The sequence below is a fragment of the Manihot esculenta genome, chromosome 14 (genome assembly GCF_001659605.2).
Source record: "Manihot esculenta cultivar AM560-2 chromosome 14, M.esculenta_v8, whole genome shotgun sequence".
NCBI lineage: Eukaryota > Viridiplantae > Streptophyta > Magnoliopsida > Malpighiales > Euphorbiaceae > Manihot > Manihot esculenta.
In genome coordinates, this window is record NC_035174.2 from 1597239 (window position 1) to 1624578 (window position 27340).

Below are 27340 nucleotides of genomic sequence, written 5' to 3' on the forward strand. Positions count from 1 at the left end.
CCTAGTTGCCTTATACTTCATTTGTTAGAAAATTCTTACTTGTGCCAAGTTATTTATACACTCTGCAAATAGAAAGCTATCGATATATATTTGTAGATGGGCCTACCATAGTTTTAACTTCTATGATATTTTTGGTTTGATCGGATATATACACCAAATATGGAGTAGTATACTTAACCTTGTTGAGTATTGTAGTTTCCAACTTCCAAATGGAGGCCTCTGGATTGACATGTAGGCTATGTGTCTCTTAAAGGGTCCCCATTTCAACACGTTGGGCACATGCTCTAGATAGGCTATTGCATGGGGCCTGTCTTAAAAACCATGAGCTCTCCATTCATTGTTTTTGTCTATTTTACAATATCAACCAGCCATACGCAAGATGAGATTTCCCTTCACTAACACAAACATATAGAGTTCATTTATTAACAGGTAATTTCATGACTTCATCTCTTTAACTATCATTGTTTCTTTCTTTTTTATTACTAAAATTCTTCTATCAATTAGTAAGATAAATGGCATTCTAACTTGTGCCTTTGATTCTACGTTTGAGAATTTCTTGAAATTCTACAAATGAAGTTAATTAATGGATTCTACAAATGTAAGAACAAAATATATTGTTAAGCAAGTAGGTAGATCAGAAACAGAGTATTATTATTACAATACTTCCAATGTCCTGTTTTTTAAGGTAGCAGAGCATGGAAGGTAGCTGTGGTAGTTCTTACAGATCATCAGGTACCATATATGTTTTTGTTCTTATTCTCCATTTCCTGTTAAATCTTTCCACTGTTTCAATCATATAAAACAATTAGCAATTAAATTTCAGTTATCATTTACAGTCAATATTTTGATTGTTTGGAAATGTAGGCCAGAAGGCATCAGAGTTAGAAACTCTACAGAAACAGCACGAGGAGAAGACCAGAAAGATTCAAGAACTGAGAAGCCAAATCGAGTCTGTGAAGCTTCATTTGAAGAAGAAGAGGAAGAAGGAAGTTTCAGAGGAGAAGAAAGAATCTTTCAAGAACTTGAGTGTGAAATACAATAGCCTGAGAGATGAATACAATGCTCTGTTGTCTGAAAATTCCAGGGAATAGAATAGTCTTGGTAATCTTATGTTTTTTTTTTTTTTTTTTTCCCTGTAAAATTTAGACATTTATATTCTGCATTAATTTCACTTCCTAGTTAATAAAAGAAAATAATTTTCTCATTTCATCTATAGAGAGGAATTCAATAAAAACAAAGAGTTGATATCATGAAACCCCAAAACCAATTAAACGAAAGTTTCTCGTCTTCATGCAAACGAAGAGTTGATATCATGAATTTTTCAGACTTCAAGAGTAAGTAAATGAAAAATTCACATCTTTCAGATTTCAGCCTTTTCCTTAAAAAAAAAATGTAAGATTTAATACAGCATGCTTGCTGATTCGCATTAATCCATCGATAATCCATTCAGGACAAAATTAATCTGTCACTAATTTATGCTATTTAGAAAAATTAGCTTTCAACTATTATTTTCAAAAGACGTCACTAAAACTTATATTGTTCAGCGTTAGCGGTAAATCACCTCCGTTCGCCATTATTAGCGACGTAGTGTGATCCTCACGAAAAGTCTTAAACTTTTTTCGGAAGATGATACAAAGCATATAAAAGGAAGATCATACAAAAGAAGAAGGGAATTGGAGAAAAGGAGCAGGTGCTTAATTAATCACCTTTTTGCTAAAACTGAACCTTATTCTGAGAAGTTATGTATTTCAGGCAAAAGTAACTTGGTATTTGGTCTGTTTATTTGGAAGAAAGGGACCAAGATGTTGCTCAATTCATTCTTCTTTTAGGTTCTGATCAAACACTGAGAGCAAGTATGTTTCTACGGCCTGTCCTGACTTCTTGGGAGTCCCTTGCTTTACATGATTGATCAAGTCTCTGTCTTAGGTGCCCGCATACTCCGATACAACAACATACAAATTGGGGCTGCCTGCCTTCTCAGAGCAGAGAGAGTCCGACTATGCATCAAACAGATTCTGATACCACAAATACTTTTGTGGATTATTAGCATAGCTAAAGTGGTGAACCATTTGTGGCTAGGAAGTTGATGATTGGTTTTATGTATGAACCAGCAGTTGATGGAGGGTATGTTATGCCCAACAAAATTGTGTCTATTGCTGTTGAAACCTTAATTTGGCCTTGTAAATTAGCTGATACTGCTGTATTGTGAACACTGTTGGTTGCTGGTAAGACGTAGCACTTCATTTCATACATCAATAATCAGAATTTGACATCAGATTCATAGGCTACAACGTTGTTTTGGAGGCAAGTTGCTGCGGCTGATCGAAAGATGTCATTACAGACACCAAGGATGAGCCCTATGTACAAGGAATGGGAAAGGAGTTAAGGTGACGACGGCGTTAATGAATGGAGAAGTGTAGCATCCAAATTCAAGGATCACATGTACATGACGGCTTCTATTATCTGCAAGTTAAAGCGGTTTGAAACTTATCCATTTCTGCAAAAATACAAAACCCATCTTAGGATTACTGTGAAGTTTGGCTACTTCCTATTACAAAATATCTCTTTATCAAATTCTAACATTTTGCTGTAAGAACATCTATAATAATAATCTTACCAAAAAAAACATCTATAATAATAATAATAATAATAATGTTTTAATAATAGCATTATCTAATTTTATTATTTTTAATGTTTTAGCTCTTATACTAATATTACTTTCAGTGGACATGTGTACATTTTTTTTTTTAAATAGGATGTTTGATATGTTAAAGTTTTATTTAATATAAAGCTTAAAATTTTATATAAGAAACAAAGACCAGAACAATCTGTTTTTGATAAATGATTTAGAAAATAAAAAAATAAGAAAAGGAAAATAATCTGATCTTGTGGAAAATCATAGATGGAAAGAAAAAAGAAATTAATCTGAAATGGTAAAGTTTAACGAAAACGATCAGAGAAGAAGCACATGACAATGGCGAAAAGAGAAGCATCACAACCCCGTGAAACAGTGACCCATCTCTCTCTCTTTCTCCGTTCCTTCAGATAAGAGGAATACGCAGCCATGTTCATGCCGTTCAAATCTCTCTATTTTTCTCTCAATTATTGAAACCAAAGCCCACACCTTTATTTATTACCCCCTCTTCAATCCCCATCATTGTCCCACCCACAATCCTTTGATCACCACTTTCTATTCCCCGCTGATTTCTGATTTCATGACACCCACATTGACATGTCGCCGGCGTTGGTAGACACCGGAGCTCCCGTGCAAAATCCAAATCTTAACGGTCAGATTTCTCTTCCTCTTTTGTCTTCTTTTGTTGCCTCTTATTTATATTCGGATTCTCAATTTGAACAGCCACCACCACCAATACAAATCTCCATGAATCCATCAAATTTTGGTGATTTAAATTCTGGGTTTTCAAATTCAAGCTCAAATGCCCAGAATTTGAGCTCATCGGGAAAGCCTCGCCCCAAGCCGAGATTGGTGAAATTGAGAAGGCAGTCGAATTCCCAGAATTTCAAATCCCCAGCTGACACCTGTGCCTGTCCCGGTTTTAATCCGTTTCAACCTGTATCCCCGCACGCTGAGCAGGATGTTTCAAAGTCCAGTGCATTTGGATTTGGTGGCGGTGGGAAGGAGTCATTTGTTTTTGGAAATGGTAAAAGTAGTTTTGGTGGCGATTCAGATTCGGGAAAGTTGAATGTGGAGAACCAAGTCATTGAACAGATGAAAAATGTGAGAACTGGGAGCGGAAATGTGTTCGGGAATAATAACTTAAATGCAAGCCATAGAAGTGATTTTGTGTTTGGTAGCGATAAGAGTTCCAGCGTTGATGATAATATGAAGAGGTTGACCCTTGATGATAATGAGATTGAGAAAGTTGTTGATCAAAGAACAAAACTAACAGCAAATGATATTGCCAAATTTGGGCTCTGTAGTGGAGACAATGTGACCACTTCCTTTGGCAAAAGTGCGGGATTAAAGCTACCAGATGACTTGAAGAAGGAATTGACTATTAAAGAGAGAGGAGATTTCGGTGGTGGTAGCAGCATCTCCGGTGCCGATGAAGCAAAAAAGCCTGGTTTCAAAACTAATACTAGCAAATCATTTGTTGGTCGCTTGGATAATGCACTTCCTGATCAGATTAAGAATTTAAAAATAAAGGACTCTTTGGATGCTAATGACATTGATAATAAGACCTATGAGAAGGACAGTTTTGCATCTGGAGGCAGGAAAGGCACTAGGAATCATGTGGGTAGAGAAACAGAAAACATACTGTTGAATGAGATGGAGAGCAAGTTGAACCTTGCTAGTGCAATACGAGAATCTTCTGGTCAAACAGATATTGGATTTTCATCTTCTCGAACCCAAACAGAGGATATGCAAACTGGAAATGGAGGTGATAGTAAGTTCCATGATTCTGGTAACTCGGTTCATACTGAATTTACTTTCAAGGGAGGGTTGCAGGGTAAGGAAGCAAGTGGTGACCAAGTTACTTCTGACCAGCCAAAAGTTGATACACGACCAAGTGGAGTTGCAGGACCATCGTCTTCATTCTCACCCAGTGGTTTGCCTGGTGGGTGTGCTTTTGGATTGCCACCTACAGGTAGAGAGGAGAAAAGAGATGGGCTTATTTTTACAAGCAAGCAAGAAGGTGTTGGATCACCCTTTGTTGAATTCAAAACACCAAATCTGAAAGGAAATGTATTCTCTGGCTTAAATCAGAAAGTGGAAATCAGTGCGAAATTTAAAGACTCAAAAGTAAAGAAGAAACGGGGAAAGTTGAAGCAACCTACCAAAGTCCATCTATGGCCTGGACAAGATTTTGTTTCAAGGGAAAGTGGTTCTCACGAAATCCCAGAGTCGTCTGAACCTAATTCACCAATGGATGTGTCTCCATATCAGGATCCGTTGTCTGATACTCAATTTTCTAGGGAAACTTCTGTGGCATCAGAGGAGTCTTTCAGTCTTGATAACCAATGTCCATCAACTAATTCACAACCATCAGCTGTAAATGGTACCATAGATGAAGATTTGATTGTTGCAACAGAAAAAATGGAAATAAATGAAGAGTATGTGCAATTCAGAGAAACAAAAAAGGAAGGTTCTGGTTACTGTTCTGATAAAGGTATTGTTGCTGAAAATCCTCCAGAAGATCCCTTATCAAGGGCTGGAGCAGAAAGCCTGAAATCTGCAAATGTAGAGATAGATTTTGTCAATGATATTGTGGTTACTTCAGAAGAAAATGGAGCCAATTTTAGTACAAATATGGAGGGACAATATAGTGATGTCAGGTTTCAATTTGGTTCTTCTGCAAGTTCTGAGGATATAGGTGGTTCTTGTTTCACATTTGCTGCTGCTACTGCTGCTACATCATCATCAAACTGTCAGCATAAAACGAAGACTTGGGTTAAAGTTGGTAATACTTCCTATATTTGCAGCCCAAATGCAAAAGTTTCTTATCCATCCTCAATTTCAGAGGTTACTCCAATCTCTGGTGCTTCATTGCCGTTGTCCCCAACTCATGGCAAGAAAGTAGATCTATCCACTCCATTCCACATGATTGGAGATAATTCTGAGGGGCTTAGAGGACAGGAGATGAAACAGGAATCTGATTTAACTTCTGCTGCATCTGTTGCAGCTCAGGAAGCATGTGAAAAATGGCGATTAAGGTAATAGTTCAATATGACTTATCATTTGTTCATAAAGTGTTTGATTTGGACTATCTTCTTATCATATTGCCACATTACAGTTGGTGCTAGCTAGCCATTTGATTTTGTAAACATCGAGTGTCCTCATTGGTCTTTCAGCATTGAGCCTATTATGTTCTTAACTTTTTCTTTAGGGGAAACCAACGGTATACATGTGGAGATACGTCTAAAGCAGAGGATTATTACACACAAGGGATAAATTGTGTTTCTAAAAGTGAGACATCTAGAAGCAGTCTTAGGGCATTGATGTTGTGCTATAGCAACCGTGCAGCAACACGAATGTCTCTTGGAAGAATGAGAGATGCACTTAGAGATTGTAAAATGGCGGCTGAAATTGATCCCAATTTTATCAGGGTGCAAGTTAGAGCTGCAAAGTAATTTTTCTCCCTGCTGGTTGTTTCTGTTACTTTTATTTGGAGTTAGTTGATGATAATATTGTTTATTTTTGATCCGCATGAGTGCTATTTTAATTTTACTGCACTGGTTTTCTGCTTTAGAATTTGATAAATACTATATTGTTATTAATACCTTTGTTCTCTTCCAAATTTTGTGAAGTTGGCTCAATTGAGTTGCATTAGCAATTCAGGGTTTGTGCTGTCAAGTAGTAAATTTGTTGTTGTAAATAAATTATACAAATGGTTTTATTTGAAGTTATACTTCTCCATGTCTGATCTAACTACTCAAGGTCTGACTGGTATGTGAGTGAAGGCAATTAAAATTTGTCCTTAGGAAAATTAATATGTTTGGGCCATAAAGATCTCTAAAACAACTAACAGAAAGTTCCAAACTGCAATAATATAATTTATTCTTTCAGGTGTACTCATTTCTTTGCATGGTGCAATCTCGTTGCATTGCAATATTGTGTGAGTTCATTTTGGTGGGGGTTTAATATTGACCAAGTATTGTTTCTTGTTATAATTTTTCTTGTTAAGTTGTTACCTGGCCCTGGGTGAAGTTGAAGATGCATCACAGTATTTCAAGAAGTGCTTGCAGATAGGAAGTGATATCTGTGTGGACAGAAAAATTGCAGTTGAAGCCTCTGAAGGACTACAAAAGGCGCAGGTGCTCATTGTTTTCTCTCTTATTTTTCAGAAATAGGATGTTGGTAGTTTGTCCTTAAATCAAGTAAGTATCTAATGGTCTGTATATATATTATATATTAAAGATGAAGAGAATGCATGTAGATGGAGATGGTCAAATTTAATGATAAGTGCCATGCATGTATGAACTTCTGATTTATTGTCCATTGGTTCTCTGCCTGATCAGTTTTCCTTTTCTGGTCCTGACTGGCAGAAAGTGTCAGAATGCTTGCAACACTCTGCTGAACTTTTGCAAAGGAAAACTTCTGGTGATGCAGGGAGTGCTTTGGAACTAATTTTAGAGGCTTCAACTATAAGTCCATTCTCAGAAACATTACTTGAAATGAAAGCAACATCCCTGTTCCTGGTTTGTGTTTGTTCTACTTGTGCTTGGAAACTTTTTTCGCGTGATCGGAAGACTTTTGGTTCCTATTTTAGCACCAAAAGCTATTTGGAATTATGTAACTTTTGTATAATCTTGCAGCTGCGCAAGTATGATGAAGTAATTCAGCTATGTGAGAGGACTTTTGATTCTGCTAAACAAAATTCTTCTCTAATAGAGGCTGATTGCCTATCAGCAGATCTGGATAGTAGTGAACTTATGAAGAACTCCTTTTCTCTCTGGCGCACCCACCTGATTTTCAAATCCTACTACTATCTGGGAAAGCTGGAGGAGGGTTCTGGTTGGCTAGAAAAGCAAGAGGAACTCATTGCTAAAAGGTACTCCATCCTCATATGGAATAACTTTTGATTTTAATTTTCCAGTTTGATACAAGTACTGTTTCTTCAGTGATTTGTCCAGGAGTGCTAACAAGTTAATGGAATCATTACTACCCTTAGCTTCCACTGTACGAGAACTCTTACACCATAAGGTACAGGACTGCTATGAATTTTCTTTCTGATGGATGATGTAGTGTTTGAAGTGCCTTTATGTATTATCTCATGGCATCAAAATTGCTTTGTCTGTACATTATGTGTTCAACATGCTTGTGTTGGATGGATGTTAGATCAGTTATCCTCTGAAGGAAGAGTGGAACACAATCCTGTTTTGCCCAAGTTTTTTTATTGAACTATTCATCATTTTCTGCATGAAGATTTTAGACTACAAGTGCTACATTGTAGAGGCACTTCATTCTAACCACAGAGTGAAAGTACTAATCAATTCAACTGTGTTGTAAAGACATATCAGGGGTCGATAAATTGGATATTCAGAAAATAGGGGAAGGCAAGATTTTGACAAATGTTTAAAGCATTTGATAGAATGATCTGAACTTAATTTCTTATTAGATAGTTAAAACCTTAAATGTTTAAAGACATTCCCTGCAGGTGATTTCTTTACTTCATTATTTTGAGTTTTATTTGTTATTCTCACTTGTAGGCTGCTGGAAATGAAGCATTTCAAGCAGGAAAGCATTCGGAAGCCATTGAGCATTATACTGCTGCCCTGTCATGCAATATAGAGTCACGTCCTTTTGCAGCTATTTGTTTCTGCAATCGAGCTGCTGCATACAAAGCATTGGGCCAAATTACTGATGCTATTGCAGACTGCAGCCTAGCAATAGCTCTTGATGGAAATTATCTGAAGGTTTTACACTGAACTGATTCTTTTTTGGCTGTTTGACAACTTAATATCTGAAGGTTTGAACCTTACGTTAATGAGGGAAAGGGGATTTGCAATTATGATTGAACTCACTTGTTGATGTGTAAACCTGCTACTGTTTTCGTATTTGAAATTGTAATTTTAAAATGCAACTTAATTTGGCTGTAGGATCAGACTTGCTTAACATTAAAGTTTGCCCTTTTTCTTTTGAATGTGCATAAGCAGCCATACTTTTTCACCTAAATGCTAATAGTGGTGAATTTTTTAACTGATGTTCTTGGTTAAAACATTAGAACTTCTAGATGGAGGCCTATAATAGTTCTCTTAAAGCTATAGCTGGCTCACAGGCTGATGTGCCAAACAACTGAAACTCTGAAAGAATAACTCTGCATAGGCTGAAATCAGAAGATATAGCTTGAAGTTTATTAAATTTACTTAATTATTCAAGTTGATCCATGCTTCAATAGGCACTTTCTAGAAGATCAACTTTATATGAGATGATTAGGGATTATGGGCAAGCTGCTACTGATCTTCATAGACTTGTAGCTCTTCTCACTAAGCAATTAGAGGAGAAAACCAATCAGTTTGGATCATCTGATAGAATGGGAAACTTGCCAAATGATCTAAGACAAGCTCGCATGCGTCTTTCAACAGTCGAAGAAGAATCCAGAAAGGAGGTTCCTCTGGATATGTACCTCATTTTGTAAGTCATTTTTATCTAGCAAGTTTTATATGTTCTCACCTTTTTATGATGCATATCATTTTTAATTGAAAATATAGCTAAGGATCTGAAGGCATTATTCTATAGAGTTTTTCAGCTCATTGAAACGCAATGTGATATGGTCATCTAGGTGTTATTTTGAAGTTTAGCATCTTTTAACTCATAATTTATGCTGGTATTAATTTGAGAACAATTAGTACTGAGAAAACTGTCATTGAGGTTGTTCTCTTGATTCCTGGTCCTGGATAAATAGTTGAGATTAACTTGTTTTACTTTGGAACAAACTGCTTAGCTTTTCAAGCTTTAAAATATGGGATGTTTATAACAAAATTTTAAGAGGTAAATAATACTTTAGTTCTTGAATTTTTGCTTAATCAACGGATCAGTCTTTCTATTTTTAAATGTAAACACTTAAATCCGTGTATATTTATTCTATCCAACAAGTGGTCCTTCCATCCACTTTTTCAAAAAGGCTGCCGTTACATGAGTAAGAAAAGTCTTTATTACCTTTATTTAATTTTGAGATGTTAAAGAAACATAAATTACATCATTTAATTAAATTCAAGAAATTTTAAACATCTTACTCCTTCAATTATTATTTTATAATACAATTCAATCCCTAATAATAACTAAAATCCAGATTGTCAATGATAGAAAATCCTTCACAATGTTAATATTTTCCCATTTCAATCGTTTATCGAAAGTCTCATCATTCCTATATTTTCTAATCTCCATACCTCATCAAATAAAGATGGAATGATGGTGCTTGTACAATTCTCCTTCAAATCAAAAGCACCAGTAAACACTTAAAGAGCAATAATACATAATAATTATGGAGAAACTAAATGACTAAAACCCAACACCTTAATGACATCAATAACAGTCCAATTAGTTTTTCCATCTTTCTTAAACTGCTCCACAACAACTGAAAATCTTTTTCTTTGCAACATCACCAATTCCATCGTCCTGATAATCAAATCTTTTTCCTCTCAACACCAATTTCCTTCTCTCGCTACTCAAAAATCCATATACAAATATAATTTCCACAAATAAGGGTGCAAGATTCGGTGTTTCATCTTATTTTCAATTTTTTTGCCCGTAATGGAGAAGATGGTGTTAGCTGTGTTGCATGTTGCCCTTGTGGCTAGATCTATTACATTAGCGATCATCATCAAGTGAAAAATTTGGAAGGAAGCATGGTAAGTGGGCTAGAGCAATATAAACAGTTAAAAAGATGGAGGAGAAATGAGAATAAAATATTTGAGAATCAGAATTGGTGATTGAGAATAAAGGATATAGAGATTGAGAAATTTATTTTTCCAGAGAAAGTCCAAGAAAATAAAGGAAGGGGAAACCAATTTCAAATGGAAAGTGTTAAGAGTTGTGAAGGAAAGGGTATTTTTGAGAAGAAAAAAACATTCTTTCCTTTGACCAAGTTTTAAAACATTGAACTAACAGATTAATTAACGGAGGGACCTCTAATTTGAACAGTTTTAAAATACAAGAATTTAAGTGTTCGATTTTAAAAATAGAGAGACTAATCCATTAATTATGATAAAATTTAGAGACTAAAATATAATTTATCAAATTTTAAGTGAAAAATGCTAGGAATACTCGAGAATTTTGGAGGATTTTAGAGTATTCTTGTATTTCATTCTTAATCTTTATAAGTGATTTACATGACTATTTATACATAAAGAATTACAACTAATAAAAAGCAATTAATCAAAATAATTACAGAGATAATTAAGGATCCTAATTTATGCTTAGAATCTGTAATTAAATCAAATTATATCACTAGAAATCAACAAATAAGTCAATACTCCTCTCAAGTTGGTGCATAGATGTCGTCCATGCCCAACTTACAAATCAGATTATGGTAGGTTCTATTGTCAAGCTCTTTAGTAAACACATTCACAAGTTGCTCGGTACAAGTCACGTGAACTAAGCTCAAGACATCGTTTCTTAATTTTTCTTTAATGAAGTGCTGATCAATCTCAATGTGTTTCGTTCAGTCATGTTGAACTGGATTTTGTGCTATACCGATGGCAGTTTGTTGTCACAATACAAAGTTATCTTGTCTCTCTCGGACAACCTCAGTTCCTCAAATAATTTCTACAACTATAAAAGTTCACACACGCCCTGAGCCATTGTTCTGTATTCTGCTTCAGCACTTAACCGAGCAACAACTCTTTTTTTTACTCCTCCAGGTGATAAGGTTCCCTCTCACAATTATACAGTAACCAAAGGTGAATCTCCTGTCATTAAGAGATCTTGCCCAATCTTCATCTGTGAAAATTTCGACTCGGAGGTGATCACATTTAGAGTAAAGAAGCCCTTCCCTGGGCGCAGACTGTAGGTCTCTCAAGGTGCGAAGGACAATCTGCATACGAGTCTCGCGAGGGTCATGCATGAATTGCCTGACTACACTAACAACATAGGTTATATCCGATTGAGTGTGTGAGAGATAAATCAACCTCCCTATCAATCTTTGGTATCTTTTAATATCCATGGACTCACCAGTTCTTGCTTGCATCTTGTGATTACTTTCAATGAGAGATTCTGCTGGTTTACATTCTAAATATCAATTTCTTTCAAAAGATTCAGAATGTACCTTATTTGAAATATAAAGATCCTTTTTCTGATTTGGCCATCTCAATATCTAGGAATATTGAAACTTTAGATCTTTGATTTCAAATTCTTGAGCCAACTACCTTTTTAGTTGAGTCATTTCCTCTTTGTCATAAGCTATCACCACTATATCATCAACATATACAATAAAAAGGGTGATCTTACCCTTGTGATGTTTAATGAACAGAGAGTGATCAGCATTGCTCTGTTGGTAATCAAAGGGCATCATAACTCTGCTAAACCTGTCAAACCAAACTCTGGGAGATTGTTTTAGCCCATATAAAATATTTTTCAATTTGCACACCTTTCCTTGTGTCTTTTCATAAGAAAACCTAGGAGAGATCTCCATGAACACTTCTTCCTCTAAATCTCCATGGAGGAATGTATTCTTCACATCTTAAGTCCCAGTCCAAGTTGGCTGCACAAGATAACATGACTCTGATTGAGTTCATTTTTGCAACTAAGGCAAATATCTATTAATAATCTGCTCCATAGGTTTGGATAAAACCTTTAGTAACCAATCTGGCTTTAAATCATCCAATTGTGCTATTAGCTTTGTGTTTCACTGTGAATACCCACTTACAGTCAACGAGTTTCTTCCCAAGTGGGAGAGAGACAAACTCTCATGTCTCATTTTTTGCCACTGCTTTCATCTCTTCAATATTGCTGCCTTCCATTTAAGATTTGTGAGAGTTTCCTTTCAATCCTGTAGAATAGACATAGAGGAAATAGACAAGGCAAAAGTTTTATAGAAGGAAGACAAAAATTCATAAAAAATAAAGTTAAAAATAGAGTGTTTGGTACAAGGTCTGATATATTTTCTTTGTGCAATAGGATTATCTAAATCATTGGAGCATTCAAGAGTTGTGGATAATTTACCAAAAGAAAATTCTTGACTCTGAGTAGGTTGCATAATGGCTTCTTTTGCCTTGTCTCTTCTCGAATGCCTCCTCAAATCTAGCTTGTACAATCGTTCAATTTTCTCTCCTTGATTAGACGTCTCCCCCTGTCTACTAGAACTCTTCCTCTGAACTATATCATTTAGAATCACAGAATTCGGGATCGCTTTTTTTTGCTCAGTATTCTCCTCCTGAAGAGGTAAGTGGGAAGTACTGAAGTAGGGTTCAGTTTCTCTGAAGGTAACATCCTGAAGAATTTTGGGAGGAATTTTTAATTCTATTCCTTCAGAATTTTGGGAGGAATTTTTAATTCTATTCCAATTGAATTGATCTTTGCAAGGTTTGAATATTTATACACAGAATTAACCTAAATTAGGAATATTTACAATAAAAATAAAGTTCTTATAATCAAATCTTATAATCAAGCCTAATTAGGATTCCAAAGATCTGAATCCTCCTAATTAGGAACCTTTTATGTTGATCAACACTCTCCTTCAAGTTAGTGCATAGATATCACACATGCCCAACTTGCAAACCAACATGTGATGAGTCTTGTTACTGAGACCTTTGGTAAACACATCAGCTATCTGTTCATCGAAAATCACATGATCTAACCTTAAGACATCATTTATTAACTTCTTTTTAATGAAGTGTTGATCAATCTCTATGTACTTCGTTCGATCATGTTGAACCGGATTGTGAGCTATACTGATGGCAGTTTTATTGTCACAGTACAATAGGAGTTTGTCCATCTCCAACCATTTTAATTCCTCTAACAATCTCTGCAACCATGGGAATTCACGAACACCTCTCTACAACCGTAGGAATTCACAAACACCTTGTGCCATCGCTCTATATTCCGCCTCAGCACTTGATGGAGCAACAACACTTTGCTTTTTTACTTTTTCAAGTGACAAGGTTTCTCCCACAAGTGTGCAGTAACCACTAGTTGACCTTCTATCATGAAGGGATCCAGTCCAATCTACATCTGTGAATGCATGTATGCGAAAATGACCGTATTTAGAGAATAGGAGACATTTTCCAAGAGCAGACTTCAAGTATCGCAAAATGCGAAAAACAGCTTTCATGTGAGACTCGCAAGGATCATGCATAAACTGACTGTCTAAGCTAATTGGATATGCCATGTCTGGTCGAGTATGCGAAAGATAAATCAGTCTGTCTAACAACCTATGATATCTGTCAATATCCATTCATTCACCAACCCTGCTTGTATCTTGTGATTGCTCTTGTTGAATCCCACATCGGTTGTGGAAAAGGGTAATGTGCTCCTTATATGGGCCATAGGCACTCCTCTCCCTCGAGCTAACTTTTGGGGTGAGTTAGGCTTGGCCCAAATTTAAGATGGTATCAGAGCCTCTCTATCCGATGTTGGGCCTTCCATAAATATGTCAAACACCAGTAAAATTCTAGACGTGAGGGGGTGTGTTGAATCCCACATCGGTTGTGGAAAGGGGTAATGTGCCCCTTATATGGGCCATAGGCACTCCTCCCCCTTGAGCTAGCTTTTGGGGTGAGTTAGGCCTGCCCCAAATTTAAGAGCTCTCAATGGGAGTTTCTGCTAGTTTGCAGCCTAACATACCAGTTTCTTTCAAAAGATCCATAATGTATTTTCTCTGAGAAATAAAAATTTCCTTCTTTCATATAGCAGCCTCGATTTCAAGGAAATATTGAAGTTTTCCTAAATCTTTAATTTCGAACTCTTGAGCCAAAAGTTTTTTCAGCCGATTCATCTCTTCAGTGTCATCCCATGTCATTATTATGACATCAACATAGACTATGAAAAGAGTAATTTTACCCTTTTTGATGTTCGATAAATAGAGTATGGTCAGCATTGCTCTGTTGATAACTAAAAGAAATCATAGCTCTACTAAATCGATCAAACCAAGTTCTGGATAACTGCTTCAACCCATACAAAGCTTTTTTTTAACTTGCACACCTTTCCTTGTGTTTTTTTATTAGCAAATCTAGGAGGGATTTCTATATACACTTCCTCCTCCAAGTCTCCGTGGAGAAATGCATTTTTCACGTGAAATTGTTGCAAGACTCGATCCAGATTGGCAGAACAATACTTTGATTGAGTTCATTTTGGCAACAAGGACAAATGTCTCCTAATAATCCACTCCATAGGTTTGAGTGTATCTTTTAGCAATTAGTCCGGTCTTGAATCTTTCAATTGATTCATCTGCTTTGTGTTTTACAGTGAACTCATTTGCAGCCAACAGATTTTTTTCCAGGTAGAAGAGACATCAACTCCTAGGTCTAATTTTTAGTCAAGGCTTTCATTTTTTCAATTATTGCTCCCTTTCAATTAGAATTTTTGAGGGCTTTCTTCCAATTTTGTGGGTTAGACACAGAGGAAATAGACAAGGAAAAAACTCTATAGGATAAAGACAAAAAATCATAAGAGACAAAGTTAGAAATAGAGTGCTTTGTGCAAGATCTAACTCCTTTTCTTTGAGCAATTGGTTTATTTAGAATATCAATGGGCTTAAGATTTAGGAATGACTCACTAGATGAAGAAAAGGAAAATTCATGACATTGACTAGGCTGCACAATGGCTTTTTTTGCTTCTGTTGTCTCTTCTTGAGTATCTCCTTAAATCTAATTTATCTAAACGCCCAATTATCTTTTTCTGATCACCAATAGTCTCCCCCTATATAATAGTCTCCTTTAGAGTAAAACGCTCTAGAGTTATAGAACTAGGAATCATCTCTTCTCCGTCATTGTTCTCCCCCTGAAAAGGTGATGGAGTAGTACAAAAGTAAGGTTCAAACTCTCTAAATGTAACGTCCATACTGACAAAATATTTTCTATATGAAGGGTGGTAGCACTTGTAACCTTTCTGTGTGGAAGAGTACCCAAAAACCCACATTTAAGAGACCTTGGATCGAGCTTTCCACCTGTTCTAATATGAACAAAACACATGTATCCAAATACCTTTGGTGGAACAATATAAGCATTTTTCTCTTGTAGCACCTCTAAAGGGCTTTTAAAGGCAAGAGATTTTAGAGACATTCTATTAATGAGATAAGCTGCAGTTAAGACTTCATCTCCCCAATAGGTTTTTAGAAAGTTCATAGTGAAAAAGAGAGATCGGGCTACTTCCAACAGGTGTCTATTTTTTCTTTCAGCAATACCGTTTTGGGCACTAGTGTAAGGACAACTAATTTGATGCAGTATCCCATTAAACTCCATATAAGCTAAGAAACGGCCATCCATATACACTATACTATTATCAGTTCTCAAAACTTTTATCTTAGCATCAAATTGAGTACAAATCATCTTGTGAAAAAATTGAAAGCAAGAAACTACATCACTCTTTGCCTTTATTAAATAAACCTAAGTCATGCGAGTGCAACAATCAATAAAAGTAACAAATCAATGATTACTAGATAATGAGACCATTTGAGTAGGTCTCCAAACGTCAGGATAGATGATCAAAAAAGGATCGTACTCTTATTATTACGGGAGAGACAAGAGGTTTTTGTATGCTTAGTATACTCACAAGCATCACAAACTAAAGAACCACATTTAGCCTTGAAAAATAAATCAGGATAAAGTTTATCTAAAACAAAGAAGGATGAGTGTCTTAATCATCAATGCCACTGTATGATTTCCTGGTTGACATTCTGATTTCTTCTAAAAAGAGTCCGAGGTGAATTCAAACCCAGATTCCTTTCCAACATATATAAGTCATCGTGCAATCTACCATAGACAATCTTCTTTCCAGTTTGAAGGTCCTGAATGACACAATGATTAGGAAAAAAAACTCAATTTTACAGTTAAGAGTTTTGGTAAGAGCACTGACAGATAAAAGATTAACAGGACAAGAGGAACATGGAGAACAGAGGATAGCTTAATATTGGAAGTACAAACAATCGATCCAGTTCCAGAGACAGGAATAAAAGAACCATCGGCTATTCTGACTGTACTCTTTTGTAGACACAGAAGGTAATTAAGTAAACTTTTAGAGGAACTCGTCATTTGTCTATTTGCACCAGAATCAATAATCTATGGAGCAATATAAAAAACACGTGCATCACCTCCAGTAGTACCTTTTTTATCTGATATTTTAAAGATAAAAAGGGGCCAGCAACACAGAGGCAAGAACGACCAAGTCACCTTAAAAAACTCAAAGAAGAATCCAGTCACGGAACAGGGCAGTTAGAGGCGCGACATGCCAGAAAGAGGGCCGAAAAGGAGAGCCGACTGAAAAGGACGTCGGAGAAAGGCTCACGCGCCGGCGCGTGAAAGGAGACACAGAATGTTGTGGCGGTGCATGAGGACCCGCGTGCTCGAAGCGGGGTTGCGTTGCTGGGGATAGGCCAGAGATTCGATGGGCTTTCTTATGGTACAGGTGGTGTCAAATAACTCCCTTGATATAGTGGTCTAAAAGCTTGACCTATTAGTTAATCCTAATTTTTTTTACAGATTTGAAACCTATGCCAATTAAAGTGGCAAGACTCTGATACCATAAAGAATTTTGAAAGAAATTTTTAATTCTATTCCAATTGAATTGATCTTTATAAGATTTGAATATTTATACACAAAGAATCAACCTAAATTAGGAATATTTACAATAAGAATAAAATCCTTATAATCAAGCCTAATTAAGATTCTAAAGGTCTGAATCCTCCTAATTAGGAATCTTTTATATTAGTCAACACATCCATACTGACCAAGTATTTTCTAGATGGACGGTGATAACATTTGTATCCCTTCTGTATTGGAAAATACTTAACAAACACACATTTAAAGGCCTGGGGGGTCAAACTTTCCAGCTGTCCTAGTATGACAAAGCAAGCACGCCAAAATACTTTTGGTGGAACAATGCATGAATTCTTTCCTTGTAGAACCTTCAAAGAACTCATAAAGTCAAGGGTCTTGAGGGGCATTTGATTGATAAGATAGGCAGATACAAAGACTGTATCTTCTAATATGCTTGGGTAGGTTCATTATGAACATAAGAGATCAAGTTACCTCTAATAGATGCATGTTTTTCCTTTTAGCAACGCCATTTTATGCACTAGTATAAAGACAACTTGATTGGTGTACTATCCCATTGGACTCTAAATAAGCAGAAAACCTACTATCCATGTATTCTCTTCCATTGTCAGTTTTAAAAATTTTCACCTTAGTATCAAATTGAGTACAAATCATCTTGTGAAAGGATTGAAAACAAGAAAAGACATTACTTTTAGCGTTAATCAAATATACCCAAGTCATTCGAGTGCAACAATCAATAAAAGTGACAAATCATCGATTACCAGATAAGAAGATAGATTGAGTAGGCTCCCAAACCTCATAATGAATAATTACAAAAGGAATTTGGCTTTTATTATGACTCAAAGGATAGGAGGTTCTAGTGTGCTTAGCATACTCACAATTATCATAAAATAAAGAACCAAACTGAGTTCTAGTAAATAAACTAAGATAAAGTTTTTATAAGATAAAAAATGATGGATGCACTAACTGCCTGTGCCACTGTATTATTTACTGATTGAAATTCTTATTTCCTCCAAAACAGACTTGAGATATCAGATAACCTAGATAACCTTCCAACATATATAAGTCATTATGCAGTCTACCATTGCCAATCCTCTTTCTTGTGAGAAGATCCTAAATAACACAATGATCAGAAAAGACTTTAATTCTACAGTTAAGAGCATTAGTGATAGCACTGACAGATAAAAGATTGACAGGAAAACGGAGAATATGAAGGACAAATAATTTAACATTGGGTGCACAAATAACAGAACCTGTTCCGGATATGGGAATAAAAGAGCCATTAGCAATTCTGACACTGTCTTTAGTTAGAAAAGAAAGATAATTTAGAAAGTCTTTTAGAAGAGCCTGTCATATGTCTATTTGCACCATAATCAATAATTCATGAACAATATCAAGAGAGGAAGTATCACCTGACTTTACAATGTTAGATGTGGTGTCAGAAAAGGAAAAGGTGTCAATATGAGACAGGAGGCGCTTGAGACTCTGAATTTCATTCGGGGAAAGGAACTCGATAGTTGTTGTCTCCTTAAAGGGCTCCTCCACAGTTTCTGCTAAATTAGCTTAAGCTCTAAAGGTACTTCGTTTCTCCCCACAGACGACTATGTAACTTTCAGCAAGTCTTCTTAGTATGTCTCGGTTTCCCACAATACATATGATCTCTCTCAGAATTAAAAGGTTGCGGTGTGCTCAAACTAGTAGCCAACTCAGCCTTTTCAACTGGTATAATATAGAGCATAGCATGTCGGTAACTTTCCTCTTATTTAACATGGGCATGGGCCTCTTCTAATGAAGGAAAAGGTTTTTCCCCAACACTTGAATCCGAATTGAATCATATTCGTTATTCAACCCTACAAGAAAATCATAGACCCGCTCCTTGTCAATCATTCTCTGAAATTTGACTACATTTCAACACTGTCTGTCTGGAAGTCCTGATAGTAATCAAAGTTCCTGCCATAAGTCACACAGTTCAAAATAAATTTGGGAGATAGTAATTTCTCCTTACTATGGATCTTATTTCGAATATCATAAATCTGGGCATCATTCCCAATCTTGGAATAAGTTAAGGACAAAATTTTTCATATCTTTGTAACAGTATCAAGTAAAGGACTTAGAGACATGAGGTTGCATAAAGTTAAGTAATCATGTTATAACAAGATAATTATCCGAATTCCATTGAGAAAAATCTAGATCACCCTCATCCGGTTGCTTTTTATTATCGATGACATAGCCTTACAGTCCTCTAGTCTTGATAAACAACAAATAAGATCTTGACCAAGCAAGATAATTGGTGCCATCAAGTTTTACGGAACTAATTTGCAAGGGTTATCTTCTGCCATGATAAAAACAAATGAACCATGAAAGAATAGGAGGTACCCAAGGTTGAATATATAAGAGAGCGCAACCAAATCACCAAGAGACTAGGTAGCGGCACAGGATGGCCGGAAAGAGTTCGGAAACAGCGCCGGAGTGGACTGGGCAGCGTCGGACAGAGTCTCACGTGCCGAGAAGGAAGGGCGCGTGAGCCTCATGCGCGTGGCTTTCTAGCGTAGGAGTTGGACGGCTGGCCAGCGACCCTGCTGGTGGCGGCGGTGAAATGAGAAAAGGCTCCTAGATAGGGCAGCACCAAAAAGGTAGATTTAGGGTTTTAAAAACCCTAAAGAGGAAAAATTGAATTTAAATCCTAAAATTAGGAAAAAAAATCTCATACCATGAAGATTTTAAAGTATTCTTGTATTTCACTCTTAATCTTTATAAGTGATTTACATGACTATTTATATACAAAGAATTACAACTAAACAGAAAGCAAATAATCAAAATAATTACAGAGATAATTAAGGATACTAATTTATATCTAGAATCTGTAATTAAATCAAATCATATCACTAGAAAATCAGCAAATAAGTCAACAAATATGATTTATGATAATTCTTATTTATCTATTTGTTTGTCTATAATTTTGGAAAGCAACATATATGAGGCATGATATAAATCTGTGTTCGAGCATGTAAATATGATGTGCTATCTTCGCTTTAAAAATGTCTTGTTGCTAAATAATTGCTGATGGTTAAGATAAACAAAGTTGAGGTTTAAAACCATTAGATATTTAAATGTTGATGGCAGGGGAGTTGAACCTTTTGCTTCAGCATCAGAAATTAAGAAGGCATATCGAAAAGCTGCACTTAGGCACCATCCTGACAAGGTTTATTCATATACTGCTATATGGCCATATCTTACCATGATTCCCCACATTGATAAATTCATTGATGTAGGCTGGTCAGTCCTTGGCAAGAAATGAGAATGGAGATGATGGGCTCTGGAAGGAGATGGGAGAAGAAATTCACAACCATGCGGACAGACTGTTTAAAATAATTGGGGAGGCATATGCAGTACTTTCTGATCCTACTAAGGTCTTAAATTTTATTACTATGCTAGTCATTATGGTTTTGCATTCTTTTACTGGTACAATCTGCCTTTATTTGTTTTTCTTTTTTTGGAACATCTGTTCTGGCCTCACCTGCAAAAATGCAACGACTGAGCAAATTTCTTGCACCAAAGCTTGGTCTGGCCCAATCAAAGCCTGTCAACATCTGGGGTGCGTTTGGGGAGTCACTTCCCTTGAGGCCTGACCTTCCTAATGAATAAAATGTTTACTTTCATTAACATGGTTTGGCTTCATTAAACACATGGTCTCAAGGGTCAGGCTGGACCAGCCTTTTGATCAGGTCTACCATTTTCCATGCAAGTTGAGAAAATACATTGTGTAGACTGTGGACTATGGAGAATTGTCATCAGTTGTTTTTTTCCTTTTTCCCCCTGGATTCTTCACTCTTGTATCCCTCCCACAAGCAAAACATAATACCCTTGCTTGCTTATATTTTACACAACTCTCAGCACTCTCACTACCTTGGACCAGCCATTTTCAAATGCCTTGAAGAAAAATGTTTTATTGTAATTTTACTTGTTTGGATCACTTTCTTATTTCTTATATGTAGATCAATACACGTTCTGGTTCCCCTTCCTGTGTAATTCTTACTTCTACACGTTTTGTCACTTTCACATTGATAATCCCTCATTGGTTTCTTCTTATATTTAGATCAATGAACATGGTTCTCCTTCCTGCATTTTTCTGAGTTCACATGTTCTCCCTTGAAGATTAAGATTTGACTTATGATCTTCTTTTACTTTGACTTTCTGCCCTTAGCATAACATGTTTGCTTAGCTAAACAGCCTGCTAAACTTTTGTTGTTCCTTTCGTGTTGTTTTTGTTAGAAACTTTTTGGTGTTTATTTTGTCAATTGTCATCTATTTGCAGCGTTCAGAGTATGATCTCGAAGAAGAGAGGATGAATTGCCAAAGGAAACACAATGGAAGCAGCAAATACAGAACACACACAGATGCACAGAACTATCAGTTTGAAAGAAGCGGCACTAGAAGACAGTGGAGAGAGGTTTGGAGATCATATGGAAGATAGCTCGCCAACGGAAGAGCCAGCTGCTTGGTCAAAGAGATCTTGATGGCAATCATGTGTGCTTGCTTGATAAGAATCTCCATGTTCCAGAGTGACTATTGTGTATGCTACGCATGGTAAGAATTTTGAGATTTATGATGAAAGTAAAAGATGGGTTTGATATGTTAGCTGCAGTGTTTATGTAATTTCAACCGAGGGGTCTTGCATATGGGAAGTTGCTTCAGCTATTTTGAGAATTGACGACCAACACGCAGCAGATGCATGATGTTTGAAAGCTTTGGTGAAGTTTAGTGTTTTGTCGCCCATACAGGATTTTGTCACCAAGAATAGCAAAAAGAAATTGGTTTCTATTGTGATTTTGACAGATGATTGTAAACTTGATGTGGAAATTTGTTAATTTGAGGACTAGGATTTTTCATTTGAGGAGAAAAAAGGGAAAAGATAATAGAAAAACAATAAAGAAATAGAAAAAGAGAAATATATATGTTTTTTTTTTTTTTTTTTGACGAGATATGAGGAAGGAAGTTATTACTGGAGGTGTGTAAATGTGCAGGTCATTTGTACAGATGTAATGTTAACGGTGCAATCGACAAATTACAGTATATATATTTTTTAATTTTTAATTTAATTCTATCATCTTGTAAATGAAATATTTCAATAAATCAATTATAGTTTTCTATTAGAAATTCATATTTTCAGTTTTAAGTTCCTTAAAAAAAAAAAAAAACTGTTGTATATATCCATCATGGGCGTTATTAGTTCAAACGTAAAACCTCTATTTTAGTGGGGTAGAGAAAACAAATTTGTTAAACTTCCAAATACTTAAAAAGAAAAAAAATCATTCCTTTTAAAGGATGAAAAAAACCATGAAAGTTAAAAAAAAAAAGAAAAGAAAACCCTTATATTAGTAAACTACTGATTTCTACTTTCTAGTAACTGGAATATACCTACTATGACACTAAAAAAAAATTCAAGAAGGCCTGCCTAGAAAAACCAGGTCACTTACGCCTGTTAAAAAATCATAGGTTCCTCTTGATTTACCAAAAGACTGCAAATCATGACATCCCAACTGCAACTATTCGACAATCACAGGAAGGAAAAAAAAAACACTCAAATATTATTCATGCATTCTATTTTTCTTCGAAACGTGTTTGTTTCAACGATATAAGCTGATGTATTCAATAAGGACAAACAAAAAAAAACAAAAAAAGGAAAATCCGATCAAAGAACAAAGCTATCTTCAGACCTTCTAGTTTGTAAATTGATCGGATTTTCCTTGTATAATGAAAAACACATATTTCGAAGAAACCAGAATGCATGATAACTAATATTTAACTAATCCGCTAATTATATCGACATCGCCTGTATGACCCCTTCCAGTGCAGGTTTTGCTTGAAATCCTTCCCACCTTGACTTCTCAAATCCTGAAGATCAATACCCATCCAGATAATGATTTTTCCTTGTCTTGCAATTTGTGGGTCCGATTCAATTTTTCTTGTCATCTCCTGAACTCTCTTTATCTCCCACAATCATGCCTGTTATTACCAGGGGTTTGTGCCATTCTTCGCAATCTTCATCCCATCCTGTTGCCCTTATTTCCGACAGCAAAACGGGAGCATTCTCTTCTTTATATTCCTCCACTTGCCTTCGAGCTGCCTCCAACTCCGCGAGAAGTTGAGGGTCGAGTTTAGCGTTCCAGTCGATTTTATCAATGTACATATCAGGATTTGGTAGAGGCAAGAACTTGCATGGAAGGCCCCCATTTTTTGCCCAGAACCTGCTCTTGGCCCGTTGAAAAGATTCCTTGCCTGCTGAATCCTCCCATTCCATGACATTGGTAAATAGTGATGTGTATCGCTTGGCTTTTAAGAAATATTTCCACTGCATTCCTCCAACCTCCAAGCAGAATCTTTTTTCCCATGCAGAAACAGAATTTGTAGAACGAGTCCAGCTCTGACGTGGTTGATGATGTTGGGCTCTTTTGGGACATTCCATATTTTTTCTGAAAGAGACGAGCAGTTGTATGAACTATAGAGAGAATCCAGTGATAGCTAGTGTCAAGTTTAAGAAGGAGACATGCAGTGGAACCTTAGTTATAAGCCAACGATAATAAGGGTTTGTTTTGGAATTTATGCAGAAATAGATCTCTGTTTCCCGTTTGGATTTGGATTACCATCACCTTTTCCAATTTGAATTTGGATAACCATCTTCTCAAGTCATATAGTTTCCTTTTCAGAATGCACAAGACTTATTTCCTTTTCAGGATTTGGAGAGAATATTTTGCCCTAATTATAATTAATCAAGCGAGTAATATTATCATAGTTCGTATAATCTTAACATAATTTTAGGAGATAATTGATAATATAATCATAGACATAATTGATCATATTTTATACTATATAATCCTTATATTCTATTATATAGAAAGCAAGAAAATAAAAAATATTTTTCTTTCTATAATTTTAAAATTTTCTTTTTTTAATCTCTTTCTCAATTCTCTAATAAATACTCATCTCATTGAAAGTGGAGTATTAATTATTCAACACCATTCATAAAGGTATTAAGATGGGTTCCATAAATCTCGTGCAGTTTATGTAATTAGTCGTTTGGATATTAAATTTTTTTATATTATGATATTATTTTATAAAATAATATTTATTTTCATATAAATTCATATAGAAATAAAACATTTTCATTAAAATCTAAACTCAAAATACTAATCATTTATAAATTCATATACCATTAAACTCAATTGTAACAAATAAAAATAAAAATTTTAGCCCTAATTATTATATATTATTAATATTCTATAATAAATTTTATTCAAACAACTATATTTTTTAAAAAATAAAATTTATTAAGTTTCAACTATGATGAATGACAGCGGTGATAGTGGAGATGAACGAAAATCATCTCTTTTATCATGATACCTATTTCAATTGTTTTTTAGTGTTAAAATATAAGTATATCAATAACTTCACAATAATTATAATATAAATATATTTCAATATTGAGAAAAAATATGATAATTTTTGTAAAATATGTATATAATTTAGCATTCAACTTTAATTAAGTTAATAGAGCTAAATTGACTGTGAAAATTTGTGCAACTATAAATTTTATGCTAAATGCTAAGAAAATAATAAAAAAGAAAAATTTCAAAACACAATTCATATGACAATGGAAGAGAGAAAAATGTGATATTGTACTAACAGGTCTTATATAAAATGGATAATTAAAGTTATATTTTTATGGAAAATGAAGAAATTAAAATTATTATAATTATTAATATAATAAATTATAATAATTTAAATTTATTAGTATTTGTAACACTTATTTAGAGTATTATTATTTAGAGTATTAGAATAGCAATTTTATTTTTATTATACTTTAATTTTTTATAGTTACTTGAATCGAATGAAATTTTAATTTGATAATATTTTATACTATTAGTTCTATTAATTCTTTAATTATTTTATATTTTAATTAATATTTTTTATAATAATTTTAATTGATCCTATATATTTATCCTATATAATTATTCACATCATACAGAACATTTATATTTAAATTATATTAGTTATAATTTTATAAAATTATCAAATAAAAAAACAATAATAATGTGAGATAGTAAAAATGTTTTATATGATCTTTTATTATAAAATTATTATTGTATGATAAAAAGGATTTTTTTTAAATTGTCCAAATAAAAAGAATCTTTTTAAATGATATTTACTCAATTTTTATAAATATATTTTTAATATTTTTTTTATTATTAAAATATAAAAATAGAATAAAATTTTTTTAATAATAAAAATTTTATTATAATATTAATAATATAATATATTAAAAAATAGTAGCACATTAAAAAATTATATAATAAATATAATAAAATTTTATTTATTATATTAAAAATTAATAAAAAATCAAAAGATATTACGCGGTAACGAATGTAAAAATTTAAGTCAGGAGTGTAATTTAATTTTTTCAGTAAAAATTTCAATTTCACTTAATTTATAAAAAAATATCTATTTATATCCATAAAATTTTTAAAATAAAATTTAATTTTAAGTAAAAAAATAAAAAAAATTCACATACATAAAATTTTATAAACTAAATTAATTTGCTCATATTAAATATTAAAAATAAATTTTTAGAATTTTTTAATATGAGTTATTTAAATTATTATTTATTAAAAAATATTATTTGATTTTAATATTTTAATTTATATTTAAAATTTTTTAAATTTAAAATATAACTTTGAACTATTAAATTATTTTTTATTTACATTGATTATACTCTAAATTTTCATAATAAAATTATTATCATTTAATTTTATCCATATGTAAAAATTTAGAATATTATCAGTAAATTTAAAGCGCACGTGATCAATTTAATATTTTTTTTAATAAATAGTTAATTTATATTTAATTATTATAATTTTTATAATTTCAAGAGTTAAATGGATTAATTTCAACAATTATGGAATCTATGTATATATTAAGTAAATAAATTAAATAATTAGTGAATAATTTATTTTAAATTAAGTAGAATATATAAAATTAAAATTTTTTAAATAAAAAAATACATAGATTAAAATGACTACTGAAACATTTATTTATAAGAGAATTAGTATTACATTCCTTATTTTTTAAAAATTTTACTAATTCTCATTTTTATAAAAATTATATTTAGTAATTTTTTATAAAAAAATAAATATTATAAATATTAAATATATAGAAATTAAATGATACATATAATTAAAATTATATGAATTAAATGACATAAATATTAAAACATATTAATAAATTTATAAAGACTAAAAAATTTATGTTATAAAATATAAATATATTTTAATCGAATAACTTTTAAATAGAATAAATTAATAATTTTTTTAAAAATTTAAGTACTGAATAATAATTTTTTTAATTATTTAAAATTAATAAAAATTACATAAATATTCCTATAAAAATTTTAAAATGTTAGGACGCCATGGCCTCTTGACTCTAAGTGAATCCGTCGCTGATTACACAGTAAAGCTTTTCTAGCTAGATAATGTGCAACAGAGTTTGCAAGACATGCTTAGAACAAACATATGAGAATCATGGGCGTTATTAGTTCATAGATAAAACTTTGAAAATTTTTATATTTCTAACAAGCTGTCGCTAAAGATAGCAAACTTATTTATTATATGATATATTTACTACTAGCGTCTCTATTTTAGTGGATTGAAAAAAAAAAATTTAAATGCTTTAAAGAATTTCTCATTCCTCGTAACCATGAAAAATTATAAATTTTTTAAAAAATGAAAAACCTTATATTATTAAACTACTAATTTCTAGTAACTGGAAATACCTATTACTGACAAAAATAAATTCATGAAGGGTGCCTGTTAATTTCTTGGATACTTAGAATGCAAATATTCCGACAAACAAAAGGAGGAAAATAAAAATAAAAAAGAAAACTTTATCTTCCAACTTGACTTCTCAAATCCTGAAGATCGATACCCATCTCCTCCGAGGTCATAGTTTGTGCAGAAATAGATCACCCTTTCCTGTTTGGATTTCAGAAATACATCACAGTTTCCCTTTTGGATTTGGATTACCATCTCTTCCGAGGTCATCGTTCCCTTTCCAGAATCCAAAAGCCTTGTTTTATTTTCCTAATCTCTTCCTCAATTTACTAATAATACTCATC

At 33.7% G+C, this 27340-nt stretch overlaps 1 protein-coding gene and 1 pseudogene across 6 annotated transcripts; one reads left to right on the plus strand and one right to left on the minus strand.

Moving 5' to 3' along the window:
• Positions 1 to 1365: 1365 nt before the first annotated feature.
• On the minus strand, positions 1366 to 3066 carry LOC110599753 (annotated as a pseudogene).
• LOC110599645 lies at positions 2771 to 22117 on the plus strand. Of its 6 annotated transcripts, XM_043950301.1 has the most exons (12): positions 2771 to 3287; positions 3359 to 5676; positions 5850 to 6089; positions 6648 to 6777; positions 6982 to 7161; positions 7279 to 7514; positions 7585 to 7666; positions 8173 to 8379; positions 8862 to 9097; positions 20296 to 20374; positions 20445 to 20582; positions 21488 to 22117. In XM_043950301.1, exons 2-12 carry the CDS (start codon positions 3383 to 3385, stop codon positions 21644 to 21646), a joined length of 3981 nt encoding a protein of 1326 aa, XP_043806236.1. In that variant the 5' UTR covers positions 2771 to 3287; positions 3359 to 3382; the 3' UTR covers positions 21647 to 22117. The 6 variants fall into 6 exon arrangements, with proteins under 6 accessions (XP_043806236.1, XP_043806234.1, XP_043806235.1 ...); XM_043950299.1 differs by having other exon boundaries at positions 2771 to 5676; XM_043950300.1 differs by having other exon boundaries at positions 2771 to 5676; positions 20454 to 20582.
• Positions 22118 to 27340: the final 5223 nt, after the last annotated feature.